The sequence below is a fragment of the Rana temporaria genome, chromosome 9 (assembly GCF_905171775.1).
Source record: "Rana temporaria chromosome 9, aRanTem1.1, whole genome shotgun sequence".
Lineage (NCBI taxonomy): Eukaryota > Metazoa > Chordata > Amphibia > Anura > Ranidae > Rana > Rana temporaria.
Genome location: NC_053497.1, coordinates 49,211,405 through 49,229,466, shown reverse-complemented (window position 1 = coordinate 49,229,466; position 18,062 = coordinate 49,211,405). Strand labels below are relative to the sequence as shown.

Below are 18,062 nucleotides of genomic sequence, written 5' to 3'. Positions count from 1 at the left end.
TTATTAATTTCACTGCTCCCGAAAAAACGGCCGTTTTAAAAAATAAAAAAAGCATTGATACATGTTCCCTGGGGCAGGACTGAGGTCCCCAAACACTTTTTAGGACAAAACTTGCAGATTAGCCTTTAAAATGAACACTTTTGATTTCTCCCATAGACTTCTATAGGGAGTTCGGCGCGGCTTTACATATTAGTTTCAATGCGCCGGCTGCTACGCTGGTTCATGCGCCCAATTAAGCCTCCACCCGGAGTACTAATTAATGCATGAACCAGCGCAGCGCACATAGCTTAGTAAATCAGGCCCAGTAAGTGACAGATCATGGGGTTCTTCTACCACTACACCCATCCAAGGGGGTTCTTCTCCTACCAACCACCAATCTCAGGGGGTTCTTCTACCACTACACCCATCCAAGGGGGTTCTTCTCCTACCAACCACCAATCTCAGGGGGTTCTTCTACCACTACCCCCATCCAAGGGGGTTCTTCTCCTACCAACCCCCAATCTCAGGGGTTCTTCTACCACTACATCCATCCAAGGGGGTTCTTCTCCTACCAACCACCAATCTCAGGGGTTCTTCTACCACTACACCCATCCAAGAGGGTTCTTCTCCTACCAACCACCAATCTCAGGGGGCAGCACCAGTAAAGGGGGACTTCAATGACCCCCAATGTAAGGGGGCACTTTTCTACTACAACTTTGTATGTATGCTGGAATCCATGTGCACTTACCTATGTGCATCATGGACACATAGTAAATATTTAGTCATATGGTCTGCTTGATTGGTCAATCAGATTTACTGTCACAGAACATACATAGTACTATGTTGGCATTTCATTTATGTGGGCAGCTTCTAAACATTTTTTTTTCTTGCATATGCAGAACATTGAGATATAATTATTTTATTGAATGTTGGAAAACTGTGGGAAATGTATTATTTACCTCTACAGTTCAACTATTGACTAAATGGAACTTGCGTTACAATACCTATGATGTACCCATTATGAAATAAAACCTGCGATCCATCAAATACACAACACAATTTTAATAATATTAATTAAAGAAAAGTTGAAAGGCTATAAGAGTAGTTTATTGGTCTTATTCACCAGTCGCCAGAAGGCGAGTTTCACATCTTTGTTTTTCAAACTGTAGATTAGTGGGTTTAACATAGGCGTTAGCGCTGTATAGAACAGTGAAACCAATTTATCAGATTCCAGTGTGAATGCCGAGGTGGGTCTCATGTACAAACAGAAAAGTGTCACATAGAGCAAAGATACAACAGTGATATGAGAGGAACATGTGTAGAAAGCTTTCCATCTCCCGGTACTGGAGTGGATCCTAAGAATGGCACGGATGATGAAGATGTAAGACATAATGGTAAGAGAGAAGGGCAGGACCCCAACAAACAATGACATTATATATATCATAAGTTCCATTTTATTAACACTGTGGCAGAAAAGCTTCATAATAGCCAGAAGATCGCAGAAAAAATGGTTGACAATATTAGATTTAAAGCAATAGATGTCATAAATGACATAAATAGCAGGAAGAACTTCCAGGAATCCCAGAATCCAACACATTGTTGCCATAAGTTTGTACACCTTCTTGTTCATAATCATAGTGTACTTTAGAGGGATACAAATGGCAACATATCGATCGTAACTCATGGCAGTTAGCAGCAAAAACTCACAGCAGAGGAAAGCAACATAGAAATACAATTGAGCAATACAAGCTGAAAATGAGACCCTTTTATTCCCAGAGACATACGTATCCAGTGTCTTATGCATTGTTACTGTACTGTAGAAAACATCCATGATTGATAAATGACATAGGAAGTGATACATTGGTGTGTGCAGTTGCGTATTCATGCATATTAGAAGTAAAATTATTAAATTTCCACCAAGAATTATGAGGTAGATGAGTAGAACTTGGAGGAAGATAGGGGCTTGCAGCTGTAATAAGTCAGTGATTCCACTTATGATGAAATAATTCTGCCAAGTAAGATTCTTCTCTTCCATCATAAGGAGTGTAGCTACAGTACCTAGAAATGTTAATTTCATTTAGTGAGAATGTCCACTTATAATAGACACAATGGGGCAGATCCACAAAGATGTTACGCGTAACTTCTAGTTTGCTCCGGCGTATCTTTGTTTTGTATCCACAAAACAAGATACGCCTGAAGCTGTGCTAGATCCGACTGGCGTACGTCTTAGTACGCCGTCAGATCTAAGGTGCATATTTACGCTGGCCGCTAGGTGGCGTTTCCGTCGATTTCCGCGTTGAGTATGCAAATTAGCTAGATATGGCGATCCACGAACGTACGTCTGGCCGGCGCATTTTTTTACGTCGTTTCCGTAAGGCTTTTTTCGGCATATAGTTACCCCTGCTATATGAGGCGTATCCTATGTTAAGTATGGCCGTCGTTCCCGCCTCGAATTTTGATTTTTTTACGTCGTTTGCGTAAGTCGTTCGCGAATAGGGCTTTGCGTAGAATGACGTTCACGTCGTAAGCATTGGCTTGTTGCTGGTTAATTTCGAGCATGCGCACTGGGATACCCCCACGGACGGCGCATGCGCCATTAAAAAAAAACGTCATTTACGTCGGGTCAAGACGTATTTACATAAAACACGCCCCCATCACATCCATTTGAATTGCGTGCCCTTACGCCGCCAAAGTTACACTACGAAATTCTTTCTGGATAAGGAAAATATGCTGTAAGTTACGGCGGCGTAGTGTATCAGAGATACGCTACGCCGGAAGCAACAATGCGCCAGGCTACGTGGATCTGGCCCCATGGGTTTGTTTTACTGAAGAAGCAGAGGCTTTTCATTGGTGAATAAAGAGAAACCATGTTAACTTTGAATATCCAATAATATGCAAGGGGGGAAAAAGATTTTAGCTTGCACATGATAGAATGATTGAAGCGAGTACAGCATCACCTTATTCACTGAGCTAAGCCAACCGGGGGCGGATACAGAGTCTAGTCTCGGGAGGGGCACTGCCAGAAAATATGTTTTTTGGGGGGCAATTTATGGGGGACATGGCTGGTGTTGGCGCTTCAATCTTCACGGCACCATGGTTGTTATGGTGTCAGAATGATTGAAGCGCATTATTTGTATTATTACATTGTTTTATAAAATGAATAGTTCAACTCACCATAATGCAGAATCAATTGGAGCCCCGATTGTGTCACTTGCCACCGTCGCCTGCCATCAGATGCAGCTTGTCACGTGCCATGTTGCCTGCCGCCAAATGCGGACCTACACGACGCAAGGAAGTGACGTCTGCGTTCCACCGTAGCCAGACCCGGAACCAGGAAGTGATAGCGTTCGTCTATTCACGTGAGGTCCGAACGGCTTCTTCTCCCCTTTGCGGAGACGGTGTATTGATGCTCACTCCTTTCTATTTACAAGTACGTGCAATATATGAAGGGATTGCTTATGTGGGGGGCTCTTTATGTTTACAATAAACAGAATTATGCTATGTTGGCATATCTCTGTATTTTTGTTTGAATCGGAGCCTCTAGCAGCTAGTTTATCCCCGGGTTGTGACGAGTGCAACATCTTTTGGAGTTTATACATCGCCTGTTTTTAATTCCTTTCTGGTGAGTGTGAACCCCCCCGGAGGGGGAGTGTTTGTCCCACGAGGTGGATTTGGATTTTACGGTGGAAGGTGCACACTGTCTTCTTCAATAGGATCACCCATGGACACTCTTCTATATTGTCTTGCACTCTATCAGCCATCTTAACCATTAGGCCTCATTCACACAGACAGACTCCGTCGCTACAGAGTCCGCCTGCTCCCGTCAGCTCAGCGGGAGATCAGTCCGCAGATCTCCGCTGAGCCGACGGATGACAAGCTCCTCTCTGCTCACTGAGCGGGGAGGGGCTTGTCAGGCACCGCTGTATCCCTATGGAGCGATCTGATGAAAACAGACAGCATGTCCGTTTTCATCAGATCTTACCCGATCCGATCCGCATGGACAGATGGGGACGTGGCCCCCATACGTCTGTTTTTAGTGGGTTGGATCGGGTCGAATGTCAGCGGACATGTCTCCGCTGACATCCGATGTTCCATAGCGATGCCGAACGGCCCGTAGTGTGAATGAGGCCTTACTGTGGAATTACTGTGGAGTTGGTCTTCTATATTTAACTTTTGCCACATTTATTTACCAACACCAGCGCTGTTTTGGTACAGGACTTGGACATTCATGGTCTATAGCTTTTTTATACCATTTATTTAATATATATATATATATATATATATATATATATATATATATATATATATTTAATATAGCTGTACAGCATCCCCCCCAATTCCTGGTTATCAGGGTGGGCGGGTCAGTCAGCTGTGTCCAGCAGCTCCAGCTGGTTATCAGATCGTCTGTTAACGGGGAGCTGCGGCTATATTATATATAGGTATAGTAGCTGACTGAGCTGCCCACCCTGAGTTGGACCAGGGGAATGGAGGGTACTGCTGCATCCACCACCCCAAGCTGGCCTGTTAAGGAGGGGTGGTGTGGGTGGGGTGTCCACAGCCCAGGTGTAGATACAGTGATGGTGCGTCCATAAAGGGTCGCACGGCGCAGCCCCCTCTCTCTTGCCACCCCTCTATCGTCATAGATAGATTCATGCATTGCATGAATCTATCTATGGTCGCCACTGCCACCCCCTATTCAGGTGCCCGGCCCCTTTTCAGGCGCCAGGAGCCTGAATTACAATGGCGGGGTACTTTTTGGAAGCACCTGATTTGAGCCATAGGCTCTAATAAGCATCAAAAAAGGCAAACAGTGGATGCCATGAACAGTTCTCTCAGCTTTGTGTTAGGAAAGCAAATGAATATTCGCTTTCCTAACACTGAACCGCCAATCAGGTGCTCGGGTCTGTTACCTGTCACCTGATTGGCTGAAATGACAGGCGCTGTGATTGAATGCCTATCAGGCGTTCAATCATATCAGAGAACGGGAGAAGACATCGAGGAGTGTGGAGGACACCGCCATGACCCGCTGCCCCACCGAGACAAGGTAAGTGCCGGGCGGGCGGGGGATGCACACTGGCAGCATTTGATGGGCACAGTGGCAGCAATTGATGGGCACAGTAGCGGCAATTGATAGGCACACTGGCAGCAATTGATGGGCACAGTAGTGGCAATTGATGGGCACACTGGCAGCAATTGATGGGCACAGTGGCGGCAATTGATGGGCACAATGACAGCAATTGATGGGCACAATGGCAGCAATTGATGGGCACACTGGCAGCAATTGGTGAGTACAGTAGCTGCATTTGATGGCACAGTGGCGGCAATTTATGGGTACAGTGGCTGTGTTTGATGGGCACAGTGGCTGCGTTTGATGGCACAATGGCTGCGTTTGATGGCACAATGGCTGCATTTGATGGGCACAGTGGCTGCGCTTGATGGGCACAGTGGCTGCGCTTGATGGGCACAGTGGCTGCGCTTGATGGCACAGTGGCGGCAATTGATAGGCACAGTGGCGGCAATTGATAGGCACAGTGGCGGCAATTGATAGGCACAGTGGCTGCGTTTGATGGCACAGTGGCGGCAATTGATGGGCACAGTAGCTGCATTTGATGAGCACAGTGGCTGCAATTGATGTTTTTTTTTTCAGTTTGTTTGTGCCCCCCCAAAAAAATTTGAGCACCAGCCGCTGCTGTGTAGATAGACAATCATCCCACAACCACATCAGATCTGTCCAGTGAGCAGAAGGTTACAGCAGCATCTTGCCATCTTCCCTGACTGCAGCCATCAGATACTGTCTACCAAGCCCACAGTCCAGCAAACAACTCACCTTGTTGTCGGCAGGTCACAACATCTTGCCATCTTCCTTGCGGCCTTCAGATCCCATCCAGCAAGCAACACACTGTGTCAGCAGGTCAGTTCCAAAATCCAAATCAATTTATCATTGCCAAAGATGCCACTGTCTGCTGTCACCAGGGCAGTGTTATATGGGAGAATTTTTTTTATTGTTGGGGGGGGGGGGGGAATGGGGTGACACCATGTTTTACCACACCAGGTGACACCAACCCTAGTGACGCCACTGCAGTCAGGCAGCAGAGAGATGATGTAATCTCTCTGCTTCCCTCGGCTGCCTGCACAGTGAGGGCGGAACTGCACTGCAGGGATGCAGGGCAGGCGCCGGGCGGTGACAGATGATGTCATCTCTCTGCTCCCCCACCCGCTGGTTCCCTGATTAGCCAGATATCTGCTCACCCACCAAGCAGCCCAGCTGCCCGCCCGCTCACCAACCGAGCCGCCCAGCAGCCCGGCCCACCCGTGGATCTGCCCTCTCTCTCACCCGCGGAGCCGCCCGCTCCCTCACCCATGGAGCCTTCCGCCCGCTCACCAACCGAGTCAACCGGCAGCCCGGCCTGCCCGCGGAGCCGCCCGCTCTCTTATCCATGGAGCCGCCTGCTCTCTCACCCGTGGAGCCGCCTGCCTGCCCACTCACTTCCCTGCATTCTTGGGGGGGGTAGAATTACCCCGTTGCCCCCCTGGATCTACCCCTGAGCCAACCCTTACTTTGGGAAGTGACTATACTTTTTGCTAAGTATAAGAATAGTCTTTACTTTTTTAGTAAATCAGTCCCCACTATCTAAGAAGATCTTCTTTCATGCAAAATGTGAGAACAATATTTAGAAATTTATGACAAGTACTAATAGCTCAGGATTTGTTTGGCATGATCAGTCAGTGTTATGGAGGTCAGTCTGCAGCAGTGGCGGCTGGTGTTTTTGTTTTTGGGGGGGGGGGGGGGGCGGTAAACAATTTTGATTCAATAATTTTCAAACAATATTCATTCACTGTTGCAACACACCTGGGTGGGCTCCAGTTACACTCTCTGCGTCCCAAGTCCACCCTATTTTTAAGCCTATTAGAGCCCCTGGCTCTAATCAGGTGCTTTAACCACTTGACATCTGGGCCTATTTTGGCAATTCTCTCCTTCATGTAAAAATCACAATTTTTTTGCTAGAAAATTAATCAGAAACCCCAAACATTATATATATATTTTTAGCAGACACATTAGGGAATAAAATGGCGGTCATTGCAACTTTTTTTCTCGCACGGTATTTGCGCAATAATTTTTCAAATGCCTTTCTTGGGAAAAAAACGGTTTGGTACTGTCATAACGTCATAACATCGCGCCTGGGCCTCCGACGGTCATAGAGATGACTGGAGACCATCTGGTTACCAGTCATCTCTATGCTTCCCAGGCAGCGCCGGCCGATGGCACAGGAGAGCCTGGACAAGCACCGGATGGTGGCGGGAGGGGGGACGTCCTCGGTTATCAAGAGGTTAAAATAAAATGGCTGCTGTAATTCATGGGTGTTAGTAAGAAAATGTATAATGTTTTAGGGGTTCTAAGTACTTTTCTAGCAAAAAAACCCCACTGTTAAACCCTTAACAGCCAGTGTCTTATTAGCACTGATCACTGTATTAGTGTCACTGGAGATGTCGGTGAAAATTAGCCAGTTCCTAAGTCCCGCTATAAGTCGCTGGTTGCCGCCATTACTTGTATACATAATCGTAAACATAAATAAATAAAAATTACAGTATCTACAGTACAGTATACCATAGTTTGTAGACGCTATAACTTTCATGCAAACCTATATAGACTTACTGGAATTTTTGTTTTTTGTTTTTTTTACCAAAAACATGTAGCATAATACAGTTTGGCCTAAATGTATGAAGATTTTTTTTTCTTTTTTTATTGTAAATATATAAATTCTGTATAACAATAATAATAATAATAATAATAATAATAATAATAGTAGAACGTAGAAAATACAGTATATATTTTTTTTTTAATCTTCAGCATTTTTTTGTTTATATCGCAAAAAAATGAAAAAACCCAGTGGTGATCAAATACCACCAAAAGACAGCCCTATTTGTGTGAAAAAAAATATATATACATTTCTTTTGAGTACAGCTTTGCATGACCATGCAATTACCAATTGATAGTGCATTGTGCATTGTGCAATAGCAAAAAATGGCCTGGAGCTGAAGTGGTTAAGGAATTTACTGGCAGGATAATAAATCAGGGGAACTCAGAAAAACAAACACTGCTGTGTTAATGTTAGTGACAAACTGCATAATATATGCAATTTATTATTTTACCTAAATTTACAGTTCAAACTTGTTAGTGTCTCAATCCCCCAGAGGAATGCTGGATGATAAGACATTTGTCACCACTAAAAGGAAATTCTACCCTTTTCATATATCTTTATGAGATAAAAATAGCCTTTTAAATAAAAAGGATAAATATATATATATATATATATATATATATATATATATATATATATATATATATATTTATATTTAGTTGCCCTTGCATCAGGAATTCTGAAGAAAACTATTTCTAGTTTCTTATAAACCTATATTGATGGGACTGGGCAATCATGAGTTATTTTCTCTATATGCTTTAAAGATGTTCTAAAGGCAGGAGTTTTTTTTTAAATGCTAAGATTGCAGAATAATAAGGAAAGGTCTTGTTCATTAACATTAAATTACAATATGGCATGTTCAGGATCAGAAATTGTATATGTTATATTTTTTTTACTAGCTTCCTTAAGGGATCTACTGGTAGGATTAACACTATTACAGGGAAACTCAAAAAAAAAAAAAACTGCTGTATTAATGCGAGTAACAGACTACATCATGTCATTTATTATTTTGCCCATAATAACATTTTTAGTATATACCATAAATCTCCCAGAGGATGCAGAATGATTAGTCATTAGTCACTGCTGAGAGAAAATCCTAATCTTTTTCAAATATTTTGATGAGATAAAAATACTTGTTAAAAATAAAAAGGTTTTTAAATACTTTATAGTTTTTTTTGTTTTGTTTTTTGTCTTAGCATAAGGTTCTGCATCTGGAATTTAAGAGTAAAAGTGTTCTAGTATCTTAATCAACCTTTATTGGTGGGACTGGGCAATCATGAGTTATTTTTCCTCCTTGCTCCAAATGTCTAGAAGCAGTACTATATGTTGGCTCCTTTTAAAAATGATAAAAAATATTCTTGCAGTGTTGTAGTACACTGTGTTTCATAATGTAACACAGTGTAACCTAGCATGCTACAGATCCTGTTACTGCATCAACAATAAACCTTTAATCCTAAACACCCTTTACAAATGGAAAAATATCTACAGTGTACACTTGTGTATTCAGCTATTGTGGGATGAAAAAAAAATTCTTAATAAAATCTGCAATAATAAAAAATAATAATATTAATGCAGTTTTTAACATACAAAATATACAAAAAAATCTACCAAAATATGTTTTCTTGTAAAATATTTTGGCCTTTTTAATGATAAAGCAAATGGGTACCTGCTTGATCGGTGCCGGCAGCTGCACTACAATCCCCTCATGGTCTGAATTTATTATCTTTTGGATGTCATGAGAAAATGTTCTCAAAGGATACAGATACCCCTGGAGGTTAATACGTGATCTGAAGTTGCACAAAGCATTTACGATCTTTTAATTAAAGCTTAAAATAAAAACTCTACAAAATGGAAGTTTTTTGCCTTAATGACCAATCAAATTGCTTGTTTAGTTTTCCCAGAGAATGAAAAAATGGAAGCTGACTGTTTGATATGGGTATGTTCTTCAAAACTTTTTCTGGTTTTCTTTTTCCTTTTTTTTAACCTAGTCCCCTTTTACCAAAGTTTAGAGTTGAGCAGACACCTGGATGTTCGGGTTCGACGGGTTCGGCCGAACTTCGGAAAAAAGTCCGGGTTCGGGACCCGAACTTGACCCCGAACACAAACCCCATTGAAGTCAATAGGGACTCAAACTTTTGAGTACTAAAATGTCTCTAAAAAAGTAATAGAAAGGGCTAGAGGGCTGCAAATGGCAGCAACATGTTGGTAAGAGCATGGCAAGTACCCTGCAAACAAATGTGGATAGGGAAATAACTTAAAATAACATAAAATACCTAAAAAAATAATAATAATAATCTTGACCTAGGAGGACGAGGTCCATATGGAGTAGGAGGTTGAGGTGGCAGTGGATGTGGCGGTGTAGGTGGAAGCGGCGGTGGAGGAGGACGAGGTAGCCAACACAGGTTTTTGTTTTTAATTTATTTATTTTTTAAATTAGGGTACACCCCAAAAGAGTGAGAAAGATCAGAAATAAAAGAATGGCTGGGTGAGGCCGGTATACGTGTCTATTCTGCACAAGGTACGGACAAGTCCTGTGGGATCCATTCCTGGTTCATTTTAATGAACGTGATCTTGTCCAAATTGGCTCTGGACAGGTGGCTGCGCTTGTCTGTGATAAGGCCTCCTGCCATGCTAAATACACTTTCAGATAATACACTGGCTGCAGAGCAGGCCAGCACCTCCAAGGCGTAAAGGGCAAGCTCAGGCCATGTGCCCTATATGGAGACCCAGAAGTTTAAAGGGGCAGACCCATCATTCAGTACGTGTAGGCGTGTGCACACATACTGCTCCATCATGCTGGTGAAATGCTGCCTCCTGCTAAGACGTTCCATATTAGCTGGTGGTGCTGGTTGTTGTGGCGTGCTGACAAAGCTTTTCCACATTTCGGCCATGCTAACCCTGCCTTCTGAGGTGCTGGCGGTGCCCCGGCTGCGTTGGCGACCTCCTCCTCCTCCTCTGCCTTCACCTTGTGTTTCCACTGTGCCCCCGCTGTCAGGTGGGAATTCCACCAGCAGCACGTCTACCAGCGTGCGCTTGTACTCGCGCATCTTAGGATCACGCTCCAGTGAGGGAATTAAGGATGGTACATTGTCCTTGTAATGGGGATCCAGCAGCGTGGCCACCCAGTAATCAGCACCTGTTAAAATGTGGGCAACACGGCTCTTCTGCTTCAGTGTTTGGGAGATAGAGAGCTGAACGCTTCCATGGGACATTGTGGAGATGTTTGGTGACCCAGGTGGTAGTGTTGCTTGCAGATCCTCTGTTTGCGGGGTGGCAGGTGCCACTGACACTAGAGAAGTTGATGAAGAGGCCGAGACTGAAGCAGAAGAGGAAGCAGGAGGAGCCAGAGACCTTTCTTGGTTTTTGAGGTGTCTACTCCACTGCAGCTCGTGCTTTGTACTTAGATGCCTGGTCATGCAGGTTGTGCTCAGGTTGAGAACGTTTATGCCTCGCTTCAGGCTCTGATTGCACACCACTCGTGTCTTGTCATCAGCACATTGTGTGAAGAACTGCCACGCTAGGGAACTCCTTGGACCTGGCTTTGGTGTGCTCGGTCCCTTGCTGCGTTGGGCAGTAGCAGGCGTACTGTCTAGGGGACGGACGCTCCGCTTTTGCACCCTGCTCCCTCTTCTGCTGTGCTGGTGGCTCTGTGCGACCACCACCTCTTCCTCCGAACTACACAGGTCACCTGCATGATGTTGATTCCATGTGGGGTCGAGGACCTCATCGTCCTCCACATCATCTTCCACCCAGTCTTCACCACTGCCCTCCTTGTCGGTCTGCACAATTGCGAAAGCAGCAACTGTGTTTCTTCATCATCCGAGACGTGCTGTGATGGTTCCCCCATGTACTCATCTTGAAACATAAGTGGTTGGGCATCGGTGCACTCAATTTCTTCCACTTCTGGGGCAGGGCTAGGTGGATGGCCCTGGAAAACCATGCTAATAGAGTCATCAAAAAGCAGAACAGACTGCTGCATGATTTGGGGCTCAGACTGCTTGGCTGATTTGCAAGGGGGTGAGGTGAAAGACTGATGGGCATCGGCTGCAGGTGCCAACTCTGATCTTTCAGCACAAGACTGGTTGGGAGACAATGTGAAGGAACTGGAGGCACTGTCAGCAACCCAATCTACGATCGCCTGTTCTGCTCCTGGCCTCAACATTCGTAGAGCCGGATTAGGCCCGACCAAATACTGCTGCAGGCTCTGTCGCCTACTCGCACCTGAGGAAGGTGTTTCACTTGTGCGTGTAGCTGGCACAGATCGACCATGTCCTCTCCCTGCAACAGGAGCTCCACCAGCAGCACCACGACCGGGGCCACGTGCCTTATTTGACGTTCTCCTCATATTTCTCAAATGTAGGATCTTGCCCTAAATGGGTGTTTTTTGAATAGCACAATGGAAGAACAGTATCTAAAGGGTGTATCTCATACGTACAGATATGCAGGAAACGCACCAAAAAAAAAAAATTATTTGCCCTAAATTTTTTTTTTTTTTTTGAATAGCACAATAGAAGAACAGTATCTAAAGTGTGTATCTCACACGTACAGATATGCAGGAAACGCACCAAAACAAATAATTTGCCCAAAATAGGTGTTTTTTAAATAGCACAATAGAAGAACAGTATCTAAAGTGTTTATCTCACATGTACAGATATGAAGGAAACACTGCAAACACTGGAGGAAACACTGCAAAATATTTTTTTCTACCCTAAATGGGTGTTTTTTGAATAGCAAAATATAAGAACAGTATCTAAAGTGTTTATCTCACACGTACAGATATGGAGGAAACACTGCAAACACTGGAGGAAACACTGCAAAATATTTTTTTTTGCCCTAAATGGGTGTTTTTTGAATAGCAAAATATAAGAACAGTAGCTAAAGTGTTTATCTCACACATACAGATATGGAGGAAACACTGCAAACACTGGAGGAAACACTGCAAAAAAAATGTTTTCTCCCTAAATGGATGTTTTTTTAATAGCACAATAGAAGAAAAGTATCTAAAGGGTGTATCTCACACGTACACATATGGTGGAAACACTGCCATTTTTTTTCTTCCCCTAAATGGATGTTTTTTGAATAGCACAATAGAAGAAAAGTATCTAAAGGGTGTATCTCACAGTAACATATGCAGTGCTGGTGTAATTTGATTTCTGAAGCAGGACTGACTCCTATCTATTTCTCTCCCTAAAAGCAAAACCAGGCAGGAACCTTTCCCTAAAGTATCTAAAGCAGAGTGACTTGCTGTGCTATGTAGATCGCTGAGTAATCTGATTTCTGAAGCAGGACAGTCTGACTCCTATCTAATTCTCTCCCTCAGAGCAGCAGCAGCGCCAGCCTTTCCCTACCCTATCTAAAGCAGAGTGATGTGCTGTGCTGTGTGCCTCTAGCTTATATAGAGGCGGGTCACATGCTGCACTGGCCAATCACAGCCATGCCATTAGTAGGCATGGCTGTGATGGATTCTAGATCACATGACGAGTTAAACAAATGTTGATTGGCTGCCCTGCAGCACGCCATTACATTGCCGAACACCGAACCCGAACCTGAACTTACAGCAAATTGTTCGGGTTCGGGTCCGGGTACCAAAAATCCAAAAGTTCTGTACGAACCCGAACTTTACAGTTCGGGTTCGCTCAACCCTACCAAAGGTATCTTTTATTTTTTAATAATAAAGGGGGTTAGAACCCATATACAAATTTCATTGCTGTCTGTGTTCCCACTAGGAGGATTCAAAACACAGCACAAATAAAGGTAAACTTTTCCAATTGGGGAACTTATTTCAAAGACAACTGCCTAAGAGGGCATTTCACCCACTTTGTAAAGATTTCCTTCTGACTTGTTGTTGTGTCTACTGCACAGGATATGAGAAATCTCCTGCATGGGCCACACATAGCAAAAAAAAAATCTTAAAAGAATTTTAACTATTCCCTATACTATGCCAAATAAAAGAACAAATGGCTTTAGATATTCAATAATAAAATGTAAATGTTCCCATTATGGTACTATATACATTTTATTGAAGTGTTGTAATGGCAGGCACATCACAAATATAGTTAATAAATATACAAAGTGTAAAACTATTTACCATTTATTACTTTTGCTCTACAGCATCTCTGAGGCCCCGTACACACGACCGAGTTTCTCGGCAGAATTCAGCCAGAAACTCGATCGGAGCTGAATTCTGCCGAGAAACCCGGCTGTGTGTACACTTTCGGCCGAGGAAGCCGACAAGTTCCTCGTCAAGCCAAATAGAGAACATGCTCTCTATTTCCTTGTTGTTCAATGAGGAAAGTTGGCTCGCCAAGATCCTCGGCGGCTTCACACAGAACTCGACGAGCAAAACGATGAGTTTTGCCAGTCGAGTTCCTCGGACGTGTGTACGGGGCCTAAGATTTTGGTAAAAAAAAGGTTATGGATTGTTGGGCACTGTCATGGGAACATGTACCAATACAAAAAAGTGTAGCTTAAAGGGCAGCAATGGCACTCAAATCTTTTAAATAACATGCTTGAGGAGATGCCTTAAACCTAAATGTGACATATACAGTACAAATGAACCCTATAGAAAAGGCAGTAATCTATACGGCCTTAACATAGGCGCTGAGAGGGAGGAGAGAAGACTGATCAACTTCTAAGCTCCTTCTGGGATGCAAACACCCTTAAGAGGCACACATTCAAAGAAAATAATGGGTTACACAAGTACAGTAAGCACAGTTCTGTAACGTTACAGGTCCTGAGGTGAAGAAGTGTAGTGTCTTCTGCTAGCAAACAGTGGGACCCTTGTTTTAAGAGTAGGTTTAAACAAGCTTGCATAGAGCAATAATCATCTAGAATGTTCCCTTGGGTAGAAATTTAATAGGAAAAACTACAGATGGCAACTCCAAACAAGCATCCCCCTGACATTAAAAAGGGAAATTGGTGTCTGCATGCATTGTCAGTATTGTGTCAAGAGGGATGTTGGGTTTACATCCGCTCACCAGTCCTCTGTGCGATAACACAACGATAATCCCAGGTGTTGGTTAAGGCTCCTGATGCTCCTAGCGATGTTGTAAGGCACTGGATCTCTTGCTGATGGCTAATCATAGTTACTGGTAGCGAAACTCGCGAGGTAAACAAGCAGCGGCCTGAAAGGCGTGGGTCGTCTCTGCTGAGCCGAGTGGTGCTGGGCTGCTGAGTAGGGTCCCTGGACTAAATTAGTGCACCACATGGCTGTCTCTTACTCTTGGCTCCCCTCAAGCGTCTTCACTCCTCTGTCTCCAGGCAACAATCTCCTGGCAATCTCTGGAAAGCTTGGCTTTCTCCCCTTCTGATGCTGCCAGAGTCTAGCTCTCTCTCTCTCAGTTGGAGTTTCACCACACAGTCCGTTACCTCACCACGCCTGTCCTCTATCTCCTCTCCTCACGGTAACTATCTTGGTAGTCTCCAGAGAATAGTGGCTTTCTCCCCCTCTGTTGAGGCACACAGTCCCTGGTGTCAGCACATGTCTCTCTCCTCACTCTGGCACCTCAGTTCCTTCCCCTCACACACTCCTCCTCTCCTCACTGTTAAGTGTCACTCTGTCCCAGCAAAGGACTTTTTGAGGCTTGGTATCTCCCTCACTTTTAAGCAATCTCCTCTCACCTGTCTCCTGTCAGCACTCTCTCTTTCTCTCACCTCAGTACTTCCCCCTCTTCTACCCCCTCAGCACTTCTTGAAAGTCCCCCTTTTCCCAGTGTTCTCTGTCACTCTCAGTTTTCTGGAAGGATAAGTCAGCAACTCTCTGTCTCCATCTTGTGGTCAAAAGGAGAAATTGCATTACAACATGCCTGCTCCATAAATATTTTATTATATCTTTTAATTTGACATCATTGAAGAAATTACATTTTGTTACAATGTAAAGTAGTGAGTCTACAGCTTGTATAACAGTGAAAATTTGCGCCCCCCTCAAAATAACTCAACACACAGTCATTGTGAATAAATATAGATGCGCTAATATTAACTTAATGTACGGTACTACGTACAAAAGATACTAATTTGAACTCTCCAAATAACAAATAAGTGAAAACAGTGCAAATAAAAACTGTTAAAAGCACACAGTGTATCGAATCCCCCAACATATACACAATGGCAATGCAATGGGAAAGTTCTGATAGGGAAAATCCTACGATGCCTCTCCTTCACACAGAAAGCACTTCCAGCACTCCAGCTGCAGCAATCCAGTAAGCAGACACTCAGGATCAAAACCGTGTGAAAAAAGGAAAAACAGACCTCATTGCGCAATATATCGAGACAACTGGAACAGAATGAGCCAAACTACAATGTGTTCACTCACGAATCCCAGCTTGCTAAAAGCATAAGATACACCGCTCAGTGTGCAGTCTCCTCACTTGGATCCGACAGCCTCGGCATCCGATCGTCCCGTCACTGTAGGCTCCTCCCCTATGCGTTGCGTCACTTGTCACGTGACTTACTCATGAGTAACCCATGCGTAAGTCACGTGACAAGTGACGCAGGGGTGTCTGCTTATTGGATTGCTGCAGCTAGAGTGCTGGAAGTGCTTTCTGTGTGAAGAAGAGGCATCGTAGGATTTTCCCTATCAGAACTTTCCCATTGCATTGCCATTGTGTATATGTTGGGGGATTCGATACACTGTGTGCTTTTAACAGTTTTCATTTGCACTGTTTTCACTTATTTGTTCTTTGGAGAGTTGTCTCTCCCTGTATGTTCAAATTAGTATATTTTGTACGTAGTACCTTACATTAAGTTAATATTAGCGCATCTATATTTATTCACTATTTTTCTATTGATTTGATTATCACTCATATTGCAGCTTTATTATTTATTTTTTATGTTTGGTTTTTCCTTAATTATTAATTTAGTAGCGCTGTAGTCCATACATACTAACACACAGTCATTAATGTCGAAACTGCTGGCAACAAAAGTGAGTATACCCCTAAGCAAAAATGTCCAAATTGGACACAATTAGCCATTTTCCCGCTGAGATTTCAGGTGTTAATAGGTAGCAGGTGTGTTAAACTTGGTGTTGTCGCTCTAAATAAAGATGGCCTAGGCTATAAGAAGATTACCAAGACCCTGAAACTGAGCTGCAGCACAGTGACCAAGACCATACAGCGGTTTAACTGGAAAGGTTCCACTCAGAACAGCACGTCATTGTCGACCAAAAAGGTTGAGTGCACTTGCGCAGCATCATATCAAGAGGTTGTCTTTGGGAAAGTTGAAACCCTTTCAACTGCAGAGGTTGAAAGGGTGGGGGTTTAGCCTGTCAGTGCTCAGACCATACGCCACACACTGCATAAAATTGGTCTGCATGGCTGTCATCCCAGAAGGAAGCCTCTTCTAAAGATGATGCACAAGAAAGCCTGCAAAGAGTTTGCTGAAGACAAGCAGACTAAGGACTAGGGATGAGACGAACACCCCCTGTTCGGTACGGACCGAACGTTCACGTGAACTTTAGAACCCTATTGAAGTCTAAGGGACTCAAACCCAAACGGGATTTGGGGACCCGGGTCTTGCCCCAGGGAACATGTATCAATGCAAAAAAAAGTTGTAAAAACTGAAGTTTTTTCAGGAGCAGTGATTTTAATGATGCTTAAAGTGAAAAAAAAAATTGAAAAATTCCTTCAACTATCGTACCTGCTGGGTGTCTATAGTATGCCTGTGTTTAGAACTGTCCCTGCACAAAATGACATTACTATAAGAAAACAGTAATTTAAAACTGCTTGCGGCTTTAACCACTTAACCTCCCTGGCGGTATGATTCTGTCTGGAATTACATACCAAAAGCGGTACAATTATTTTGCAAGGAAATTTGGAGTTTTATACTTAAACGCTATAAATTTTGACCAAACCAATCGGACTCTGATGTAAGGGGAGGCTCTGTGCAGACTCTGATGTAAGGGGGGCCTCTGTGCGGACTCTTATGTAAGGGGAGCCTCTGTGCGGACTCTGATGTAAGGGGAGGTTTTGTGCGGACTCTAATGTAAGGGGGCCTCTGTGCGGACTCTGATGTAAGGGGGGCCTCTGTGCGGACTCTGATGTAAGGGGAGACTCTGTGCAGACTCTTCTGATCATGAAAAATCATAGACTGTTTTCCTCGATCCATCACTTTTCCACACTCTATGGGCCACTTGACTGGACTTGCCCCCCAGGCCTAAGGCTGCCAGCCCTCCCCTGTTTAGGTGCAAACTACAGAGCACACGTGCAGTACACACCAAGTAGGTTTAGGTGCAAACTACAGAGCACACTTGCAGTATACACTAAGTAGGTTTCGGTGCAAACTACAGAGCACAAGTGCAGTACACACCAAGTAGCTTTAGGTGCAAACTACAGAGCACAAGTGCAGTACACACCAAGTAGCTTTAGGTGCAAACTACAGAGCACAAGT

The 18,062-nt window shown here is 43.8% G+C and overlaps 1 protein-coding gene across 1 annotated transcript; it reads right to left on the bottom strand.

Annotated features, from left to right (window-relative positions):
- Positions 1-308: 308 nt before the first annotated feature.
- LOC120914426 (olfactory receptor 146-like) lies at positions 309-2,075 on the bottom strand. The gene has a single exon (XM_040325121.1). It carries the CDS (start codon positions 2,054-2,056, stop codon positions 1,073-1,075), a length of 984 nt encoding a protein of 327 aa, XP_040181055.1. The 5' UTR covers positions 2,057-2,075; the 3' UTR covers positions 309-1,072.
- Positions 2,076-18,062: the final 15,987 nt, after the last annotated feature.